Source organism: Pieris rapae, chromosome 11 (assembly GCF_905147795.1).
Source record: "Pieris rapae chromosome 11, ilPieRapa1.1, whole genome shotgun sequence".
Lineage (NCBI taxonomy): Eukaryota > Metazoa > Arthropoda > Insecta > Lepidoptera > Pieridae > Pieris > Pieris rapae.
In genome coordinates, this window is record NC_059519.1 from 1306941 (window position 1) to 1318493 (window position 11553).

At 32.3% G+C, this 11553-nt stretch overlaps 2 protein-coding genes across 2 annotated transcripts; both read left to right on the plus strand.

Annotated features, from left to right (window-relative positions):
• Positions 1–179: 179 nt before the first annotated feature.
• On the plus strand, positions 180–5763 carry LOC110999445 (RING finger protein 10). The gene is made up of 11 exons (XM_022268500.2): positions 180–629; positions 808–985; positions 1209–1409; positions 1902–1992; positions 2263–2481; positions 2661–2819; positions 3130–3580; positions 4076–4212; positions 4418–4532; positions 4711–4952; positions 5502–5763. The coding sequence occupies exons 1-11, from the start codon at positions 536–538 to the stop codon at positions 5709–5711; spliced, it is 2097 nt and encodes a 698-aa protein (XP_022124192.2). The 5' UTR covers positions 180–535; the 3' UTR covers positions 5712–5763.
• Positions 5764–8574: 2811 nt separating this feature from the next.
• LOC110999458 (kelch domain-containing protein 10 homolog) lies at positions 8575–10967 on the plus strand. Its single transcript, XM_022268517.2, has 3 exons — positions 8575–8998; positions 9235–9446; positions 9657–10967. Exons 1-3 carry the CDS (start codon positions 8672–8674, stop codon positions 10309–10311), a joined length of 1194 nt encoding a protein of 397 aa, XP_022124209.2. The 5' UTR covers positions 8575–8671; the 3' UTR covers positions 10312–10967.
• The last annotated feature ends 586 nt before the right edge of the window (positions 10968–11553 follow it).

An 11553-nucleotide genomic window follows, 5' to 3' on the forward strand; every position in this document is an offset into this window, starting at 1 on the left:
TTAATATAATTTATTTTAAATATGTAATAAAAATATTTTTTTTTCTATGACTTTTCAAATTATAAACATAGACAAGATCAAAGAAAAAGTCAAAGCAAAGCCTTATTTATTTTAATTCTGGTTTTAATCCTATTTACGTAGTATTTTTTTAAATTTAAAATAAGTTTAACTCTTTAATAAAGATAACTCAAACGTATATATTGTATTTTTTTCTCAATTAAGGTTTCGTTAAGAGGAAGTGCGCAGTGTATTATCTGCCTGGCTGCCGGCTGCTAAGCTGGTCGCCATATTTGTGGCGAGTTGAGTAGTTGTGATTTTTCGTGTATTCGTCGATACATCGACGAAAGGGAGTAGCCTGTACTCCCTTATTAGTGTGTCGCAGTCATTCTGTGTTAATATTGCAAAAGCTTATGTTTTTTAGTTCAGAGTTTGTTATTTTCTCATTGTGTAAAGCTATAAACATGGCCTTTTAAAATGTCGGCTTTGAATGTAATTGCTGTGTCTGCTCGCGGAGCTTCCCGCTTTTCTTTTGTGGATGTTGGAGGAAACCAGAATGGACAAAAAGTCTATAAATCGATCTACTTTACCACAGTCGAGGGCAACTGCCGTCGACTGTAAAAAAAGTACAGGTAAATAAGTAAAGGTCATCTGTGATGACACAACTAACTTTCTTGTCTAGTTAATTACTAACCTGCAATAATTTGTTCTTACTCAATTAATACATAATTTATAACTACTAATAATATATAGTAATAATTTATAACTATTTTTACCTACAAAAATATTTTTTTTACGATAAATTTCTAGAATTGACACATAAACCTTGGCCAAGGAATAATAAAAAACGTGAAACATCGGGTACTGTACCAAAAAATGAAAACTACCGTAAAAATTTACCAGTACAGAGAGGAAGAGGCCAGGTTGACAAAAAGCCCCGTTCTCTTGGTGCCAATAATTTTACTGTGGGTGGAGCGGAGAACACCAGGTAAAGTTATCACTTTGAAATTAAAATAAAAATACTATTATATTTTTATTTTTCAGGATATTTAGTCAAATTTATCTATCAACTTTTTTAACAAAAATGTTTAGATAACATGAATAGAAATAAATATGTAATTATTAGTGTTGTACAATCCGCATTTCAACCCACTAGTCTACAATTATCATCTTTGATTTGCTAATTACATCTATTATATCCTATATTGCAGGCTAGAAAATGATGAAGAACCTGAAATTGGTTCTTTGTTGATGCCAGGAAGCAAAAAGCAAAATTTGAACCATTTGCTGAACTTTATGTACTACCCTCGAGGTAGTAATGAGCGGAGAGGGCCTCCAACTCGAAAGCAGGTTGGAAGGCCCCAAAACCGTGTTTACCATCATTTTGAACATGATTTGTTCTTAAGGACCTAGTGAGTAATTACTTTCTAACATATTATACTATCAATGGAAAATTATATTTGTGCATGTTAAATAATCAGAATTTTTATAGGAATCTTCTAATTTTAAAGTATTATATAATAGTTTAAACTTCTATCAGCAAGGGCTGGTATTAGTTTTATTTGTTAAAGTTTTTTTTATTATAGAACATCTTGTTTCATGTTCATATAAAAGAAGAGAAATCAGAGGTGCTACAGCCATTTAAGGCCCAGATCCTTTTGGTCGCTGTTTTGTGACAATTATTTTTCTAATAGGAACATACATACAATCAGTGTTTTAGGTTTTATCACTGTTTTTTCTCTAAACTATATATAGAGTATTATATGCACACTAAAAACTCCATTGGTGCACAGCCTGGGATTGAACCTTTGTGATAAGTTGCATACTGAATTTATTAGGATACTATGGCTTTAAAAAGTATTATTGTGATTTAGCTATAAATAATTTCCATAATATTATTATAGTTGTCAATTTGTTGTCAAACAAGATGGAGATTATAAAGAAAATCTGTTAAATCCTGACCTACCAATTAAATGGGAACAAATTGAGGAAATTGTAAGTATTTTACAAACTATACAACAATAGAAAAATAAAGTTTTTAACTTGTGCACAAAATATTAACAATGCAAGATAAAACTTAATATACAAAGGAAAAATTCTAATTCAATATAATTTTGAAATCAAGTACTTCAATTTTATTAAAATATATTTTCTCAAGATAAGTGTCTAGTCCTTAATATCATTGTTCAATAGAATAATTATATTAATATTCATTTTAAGAAATGAAAAAGTTCATTATTTCACCAATAATTTAACCTGTTATAGGTGGTAAGGATGGTTGGTGAATGGCAATGCCCCATATGCTTGGGTCATCCAGTGGCTGGTCGTGTGGGTATCTGTGGCCATGTTTACTGCTGGGCTTGCATTTTACATTACTCCTCTACTCATGAGAAGCAGCCACCACCCTGCCCTGTCTGTATTGTGACTCTCAATGTGGCCAATATGAAACCAACCAGATTGGTTCAGTGGGATACAACAGAAGAGGTATGCATTGGGCCTTGGATTGATTTATTAATAATAACTATGCTCATTAACCTTCAGAGTAGACTGGAAGGAGATTTCTCAGTTTATTTTCAGAAAAAACAAAATTCTGTATATGTTTGCTTTAAAGAGTTAGAGGATTTCTGTAATATTGATAGTATTAATTTATATTTTCTAAACAGGTGACAATGCGCCTCGTCCGCCGTTTACGTGGTTCCTCAATAGTTGAAGCAGCGCCACCTCGTGGTGTTATCACAGAGATCAAAGATGCAGCTGTCTTGCCGTTGGAGGAACAACTAGCCTCACCATATGCCAGAATATTTTCGGCTAATGAACAACAGGTATACTATTCATAAAAGAGCTATAAATACACTTTATTCTAATTTTAAGATGTGGTTTTGAAAAAAATACAACTTAATATATTCTTTGTTAGAAACTAGTGCAGTACTTTGGTTAAAATGTATTTAAAAAAAGGAAAAAGTATATATCATAACCATTTTAACTAAACACTTCTAATTTGTTTATATTTTATTTAACCAGAAGATAAAAATCCCTATAAATAAGTAAAGAAAGAACCTAAAAACAAGCTTTTGAATAATTAAATAGTGTTTATCACAAAAAATTCTAATCTTCAATAACTATAATTTCCAGATTCTTGACATAATAGAGAGAGATAAGGAAGAGATTACAGCTCAAATTCAAGCAGAAATAGATACAACAGAACTCGTATACTTGGAACAAGCATTAAATATGCTTAAGATTAAAAAAGACAAGCTAAAACGGCAACATGTAAAACCCAAAATTGTTGAGGAGGTAGATGATAAAGTTGTCATCGAGAAACATGATTTAGCTGAGAAAAAATATGATTGGTTCGATTTGGATGAAGATGAGGGTGCCACTTGTTTAGATGAATTGTCAGATCTAGACATTAATGATGAAGTTCCCGAGATGCCACCAGAACCTGATCCCAAATTTGGGTTTGACTTCAATGACAATCCTTTGGAAGACTTGGATGTTAGGGACAGTCCCACAGAAATAGATCCGAATTATATAACCGAAGTTGACAGGGAGAATCAATCAAGATATTTCTATTTTTATCAAGGTATAAGGTTTTTATCTATATATGTAATTTATTAACACAAAAATTATGAAGGATTTTGTTACCTGTGTCTTTGGTTTTACGATATATGCATGTTATTATTATTAAATATATGCGATTATATTTTTTTTTTTTTTTTTTTTACTTGGGGAAATGCTTTGCGCATACCCTTCCGCGGCGCGACTGCTTGGTGCAGAAGGATTATGTGGGACTCGCCATTGTGCATACCCACTAAAACCCCAAGGTGCCACCAACAATCGCCTTATGCGGGATGCGGTAACAGCAGAGCCTTATCCGCTTCCCAACACGCGATGCGGCGGTTGCGTCCGCCTCTTCCCGCCCATTGTTGATTTGTGAGGATGCTTGACACAGCAAGCATCTTTCACAGACCGGGCCAATATGCGATTATATACCATAACATATACAATTATCGTTCTTTGATATATAAATGCTTTTTTAGATTGTACAGAAGTAACATATTTTTAAATAAATTTTCAGCTGAGGATGGTCAACAAGTGTTTCTAAATAGTTTGAATGTGCGGATGCTGGTAGCGTCTTGGGGCGCCCTCGTGGCAGCTCCGCCCCTTATAAGGTCACGAGTGCTGCATCGAGATACTGTCTCGTTAGGTGAACAGGTAACTGTCATTTTATATAAATATTAATAAGCATAATTTCTTATTATATATAAATAATGGTTGGCTATATATCTTTAAAATAAGTTTTAGAAATACTAAGTGTACCTATGAAAAGCCAACCAGGCCTAATATAAACCCGTTTGTCACATATTCTATTATATTTATTATGTATACATTGTACATATAAATAATTGTTTTATTTCAGACCCGTAGACACATGCCATACACAGCCCACTTGCCTCTTCACTGCTCCTTTGATGTAGTGGAACTAGACTTGAAGCCACCCTACGTCACTCCAGAGGCACTTGAAAACTTTGCTGGTAAATAATTCTGATTGAAAGCAGAATATTGGACCGTATATAAACATTACTATATTTTAATTTTTTATTAGAAAATTAATTCTATTCATAGACACAAATAATTAAACTTTATAATTTTGTATAAATGAAGACTGTAAACAATTTATATTATTATATTATTATTTCTGGTTAATTTCAGTGGAAATAGAGCGACGTGCCCGCAACCGTGCTCGTCAAGAACGCGAAGAAAGACGTCGTGAGCGTGCTTACCATCGCGCCATGGAGGGTCCACCTAAGCCTGACTTCTCTTCTGATGTCCTGTTTCCACCACCTATTTCCCCCTTGGGAAGCCCACCAGAGCATAATTTGCTTGAGCCTGGCCCTTCTGTGGAACAACCTGTACCGTCTACCAGTGGTGCTGCCGGGCCATCTTTTGCAAAGGTAACACGGGTTTTTTGAAGTTGGTGCACTGTAATCTTAAGTGATATTCTGAGAACAATGTTTGAGATATGTGGAATATACACACCATAAACACCCACACTGCACTTACATATTCTCCAAAGTCTACTCAGTTTACTTGTTTCCCTCGTTTTGGAAGCATGTTTTTTTATGTTGGGTAGCGATTTTTGTGCATTTACAAAGCATTATCACATTTAGTTTGATAACTATGAGTCTAAAGATATTAAAAATAAAATTGATAAAGTTTATATTAAAATATATTATTATATATTTTTAATATATAAAAATAAATAGGCGGTGTTTTTGGTGCTGGAACAGATTAATAGCATTTCAATTAATTTCAATGGGGAAAATTGGTTGAAATACAAGCAATATCAAGCAAATAATTTTCTAGAATTGAACTTGTATGTCTAGGAACGACTTTAATTTACTTTAAATTAAAAAAAAAAGATTGATAATGCATAGTGAACCGATTTCACTTGAGTGATTGTGCAATCAAACATAAATAAAAAAATTACTTTTACTTTTAAGATGGCAGGCACGAGTGGAACATGGCGGGTTCGGAAGACTAATGTACCTCCTCCCATTGAAGTAAATGAGGAAAGTCACGCCCCACGCTCTCTAGTACTGAGCGACGCAATTGAAGCTGCCCTGCAAGCGAGTCCTTCAAACGCCCCGTCCAAAAAGAAAAAATCCAAACAAAAATTGTTATTTGCAACCGGTATGAACCGGTTCCCGTAAACTTATAAATTAGTGCTACCAAGTTCCATAGATAATATACGATTTAAGTTGATATTTGTATAAGCCTTAGGGTTATTATAAAAGTATCTTTGGGGCCGTTCATGCATTACGTAAGCACTATATGGAGAGAGGGTCATTGATTTTCATATTTTCGCCCAAACCTAGTAACTTATCTTAATCCATTTATGACCATCTGATCCATTAATCCAAATATTGATAAAAGTCTGCCAGTAACTAATCGGCGGATTGCAATATCCATCTGTAGATACAAGCTATCCATGGTAGGTCTTATTTTTGTATGAAAATGACAGTTCATCTATGCCAATGTCCTATCTTAAGATTTTAACTTACACCCGTTTTTAAAATAATTAAAAAGCCATTTGATATGTTTTAAACATAGACATGTATATTTTAATATTTTTACGGTTTTATTTAAATTATTTGGTTTATATTGATTGAGTGAGATTGAGTTAAAGAGCGAAGAGACTGCATTTTTCTCTGGGTTTGGTCATTGGGATGCAGACAAGAGATCAATCGACTGTCATGATCCGTTAATTACTGGGTTCGGGCGTTAGTGATTATGAACAGTAATCATATTTTACTTTTTTTTAACGTATTACCCACACATTGTCAAATATTTATTTACACTTCGTTATCATAATACATATACCATACACATAATTATGAATATAAATACACAAAAATAAGCAGGTAACATAAGTCATTAGGCAACGGGCGGCCTTACCGCTAACAAGCGATTTCTTTCAGGTAGCCCTAATATGGAACAATAAAAAATGTTTGAAAATAAAATGCATTTTCAAAATTGCAGTATCTGCTTACGTAATAACTGTAACGGCCCCTTTATGCAGTCTCGCAGTTTGGTAGCATTAACAAACATCCTAACACAATATGCTAAACTTAATTAACTAAGATAAATGATTGACTTTAAATGTCAATTTTTAACCGTTACAAAATAAGTGATTTTGACGTTTATCATAGTCTTTTAAGTTTTGCATTCAGTTGTATCTGTATTTAGATTCGTTAGACATTTATGGCATCCGGTGCGGATGTGAACAATTTATAAAATTTATAGAGAGTTTATATATTTTAAATTTGACATGCGCCTGAGTTGTTCAGCGTATGGCTCAAATATTTATAATTTTGTTCCTAATTTGTTAAAATATTAACAAGTTTTTTTATCCTGGCCAGTCCAAAGTTACATTTTTTGGTTAAATTTTCGTGATCCCAATTCGGGAAATTTTGTTTAATCTAAAATAAACAAGATAGAATGGATCGTTAAACTATCCGTTAAACTATATAATCATAAAATTGTATTTATCATGGTGTGAAAGACGTAATATATATTAAACACATTTTGTCGTCGTAGAATCATATAAATAAAAAGTACTTTAAAAAGGTGATATTTATTTTATTTACACAAATATTGCCTAATAATTATTTTTTGGATACGATGTTCTCCCAAGTATTTGAAATAAAGTTCAAATATGCATCATGTGAGATCTTAGGCTAGTAGTGCTACAGAATAGCCAGTGATGACTAGTTCGTAGGTTCGTTATTATAAAAAAGTTACGACTGGAAAGTGTAAGTGCGGTGCGGTGCCGCAAAGTCATCCTACATACAAATTACTATACCATGCTACACGTAAATAAGATCGTTTGGGCAAAGAGCACATTGCCTGATTTGGCAAAAAATTGGGCTGCTTCCCTTCAAAAACTTGAGCCTTCTGGTTTCTTGCCAAAGCTGTCGTGTAGTGCTCTCAACGCTTCAAGCTTATGGGCTCCCTGATAATTAACGCAACTTGATCTCCATCTTTCTAGCCAATCGGAGCTTGAATCTTATCATTGACGCGGCATATTCCGACTTCACACGTATGAATTCTAGATCCCACAAGGCTAAGGATAGCTAGACATAGATGGTCGGGGATAGGATGGGAACTTAACAGCATCGGGCTGGGTGCCGAAGCCCTAAGGTATGTTTATGTTGTGATCAAAAAAAATGGCGGCACCAGAGCGCGCCCTGTTTTTGAGCAATCAGTATATAAACGTAGTTCATTCAGGGTCGATTGATCATGTTTCTCTTCTCTTATTTGTGCCTGATCTTTAAGTATGTGAGGATCGCAGAGAGGAGATCATTGATTTATTTATACACAATCTTATATAAAACAGGATAGAAGTTGAAAAGAAGTAATACGATTTATAACCAATGCCAAGCCTCGATAATAGGCGCGGAAGGTGTGCACAAATATAATTCTTATAAAATAATAAGAGATACGTTGTCTATGAAAACCTCATCGGGAAAAGGCGTTAATATAAAAAATATAACAACGCTAGAAAAGAGCGATTTCGCTTGATAATACTTAAATGCACATAAAAGTTATTTATCTAATTAGACTGAAGAGTAAAAGCGTTTTACGATTGTTTTACTGTTTAAACATAATCACGGATGTTACCGCACAGCAGTAATTTATTACTCCTCTTTTCGCGGAAATATTATGACCTTGGATAAACAGAAATATGCATAACGGTGCATTAACACTAGGATTAATCAGTAGAATTAAAATCTACTATATAATACTATCTTAAAAGCTTATGCAATATATTTTAGGAAAAGGAAAATTAGGTAAAGGAGTGTTATTAACGTTGTACATAATCGTGTTTTTTACAGTTATTGTAACAACCAAGTCAAAATTGAGAAAACATTAAAACAGTCGTAATACATGCTTTACGACTTTGTTCCCGAGGCAAGCGATTTATTCCCTGTTTTAAACGAAACAGATAACAATCTCAATTAATCAATGTCAGAATTTAGTTGTTAAACATCAAAATAACTTTTAAAATCAAACTTAGTCTATATTTCAAAATTTTAGTAAGCATAACATTGTAGCCCACCGAATTGTATTAATCAAACAATTAAATCAATATCGAATTTATAAAATAATCATGGCGTCGAATGTTACAGACTTTTTATTTGAACCGTTTAAAGTTATTGAAGTAAAATTCGAAGGACGTAAATGGCCTAGACCGAGAAGTGGACATAGAATTAGTTGTGACGATGGAAATGTTTACTGTTTCGGAGGTTACAACCCTTCTTTATTATTGAAAGAAATACAGCTTAACAGTTCCACATGGTCACCCACAAAACCACTATTTAGGGAATTGTGGAGTTTTAATGTAGCCACAAGACTATGGAAAGAACATGATATAACTGAAAACATGCCTGAAGAACTAGCTTCAAATGCTATGTGTATTAATGGCAGATATCTTATGGTTTGTAATTTTTTCTTCAAAATATTCTCTTACTAAACACTTGAATGTTTCATTCTGATTCCCTTATTAAAAAGGTCTGCATAAATGTACATCTGCTTTTCATCACAACATAAATGTAACTTGACAGAAAGAGTGCAGTTAAAAGAGAGTAGTACAGTAATGAGACTGATTCAGATTTTATGAATGGTTTATTGTGTAAGAATAAAAATTAACGCTATGAAAAACTTATTTTTTAGATACATGGTGGTACCGGTTTTCACTTTGGTAACAAATGCAGTAATGATGTCATAATATGGAATACAAAATATTGTAATAATTCTCTAGAAGTACTGGAAGTAACAGGTGCTAGACCACCCGGGCAATATGGGCAGTCTATCTTGTGCCACAATAACTATTTTTATACTATAGGAGGAACAAATGGTCATGAGTACAATTGTGATATTCACAGGTAAGAAAAATAAATATTTTGTGCTTTGTGACTTATTTGCAACATCCAAAATACAACCCTTTGTTAAATGTGTATATTGATTTTTTTATTGCCTATGTTAAACCTTGTGGAATTTTTAAATATCTTCGAGGCAACCTGCCCGATTAATATTGAAATCTAAACAGTGGTATGTATGCATATTCCTCTTTTGATTTGATTTTTCTATTACAGATTAGATTTACGTACTAAGATCTGGGAACCTGCATTTATAGGCACAGGCCAAGATTATGAACCACAAGGAAGGTATAGACATGAAATTGCAAAAGCTAATAACAAACTTTATATCATTGGCGGAGGCACCAATGAAATGGCCTTTGAACTCATGGAAATCCCTATGTTTGACTTAGATAACAGTACTTGGTCATGCTTAATACCGAAACCTGATGAGAGTTTAGAGAAAACCATTGCACCATTGCCAAGAAAGTGTCATAGTGCAGTTCAAATTGATACAGAGAGTGGTGTTCAAGTTTTTGTTGTTGGGGGGAGTGACAGTGAATCAGTGTTTAATGATGTTTGGCGGTTAGATTTACCTGAACTCCAGTGGCATTTAATGCAAAAAAGTGTTCTTCCTAATCCACTGTACTTCCATTCATCTGCAGTCACTTCATATGGATGTATGTATATATTTGGCGGCATAGAGTCATTACAAAATGCAACATGTAGAAAGAATAAGTTATATAAAATGTGGTTATGTATACCAAAGTTAAGTGAAATGTGTTGGGAAGCACTCCATAGTTGTTACCCAAAACTTGCAACACTCAAAAAACAGGAACTACTTAACATAGGCATTCCTCAACACATTGTCGATAGAGTGCATACTGGTTAAAATATTAATGCCTTAATGCATTAATGGTTCATTTGTCGAATAAACAAAAAATTATATCTTTTGCTTATAAAGATAGATAAGTGGAAAAACAAGACAGTATTCTAGAATGTCTAATTAATTCTAGATTCAGAAACTGTCAAATGATTTTTTCTGTATGATTTATGAGATATTTTTCAGAACATAAGATGAGATTGTGACTTGAAATATGAATTAGAATGACCTTGAATCTTAATCTTTATGAAAGAATATGGACCTTGGACCTTTTACTTTGAGAATAAAGATTGCCTAATCATCAAAATATTAATTATACATTTAGTAAATGTAAATTTTATTAATTAACCATTTGGTTAATATTATAATAAATTTACATTAATATTATTATTTAATATTGGTATAATAAATTTACATTTATGGTATATTTATACCTAATTTTAATTATTTGGTTTAGCTTGAATTCAAATCTTGAAATCTACTTATAGTTATTAGTTCATGAAAATTGGGTAAAATTAACAGTATACATTATTTTACTCAAACCCGACTGATACACTGTGTATGTAACACAGACAAAGTCCTTGGTTGTACATCTTTACAAAATTAGAAAAAAAAAAAACAATTGGCTCTTTTGAGGCATGATAATTGATAACCCAAATTGTCATGTAGGCATTTTGAATGTCCATAAAATAATCATAGATATGTAAATAATAATATATTAGTATACATACATCAATAAATACCAAGGGTATTATTATTTTAGGCTTATGTATATTTAATACATATTTTTAATAAAAAAAGTACAATGTGGCCGGCTATATTTTAATTTTATAATAATTTATGTCAGACATATACAAGATTTTTCCTTATTTTGTAAATAATAATTTTATTTATTACCAAAGACAAATGGATACTACTATATTATGTCTTTATATAAATAAGTTTATGTATAATGTTGTATATGCTTAATTATAAAACTAAAGCATAATACAACTTACATGGTTATAATAAATATGACGAATTGATGTTGTGTGACTGAATTTTAATAAAAAATCTATTTTGAACATCCCTGTTATTTTATTTCTGTCAGTTTCGTTATAACTGTTGTGTAAAAAAATTTCGTATACCGATCTCGTCCGTTAACAATAGATAGTTAAAACATATTAATAGTTAGTTTTCTTAGCACATTTTATTTTATTCAAATAGATTAATTTGCATGAGGCAGAGATGTCTCATCATAAAAAGCAAATA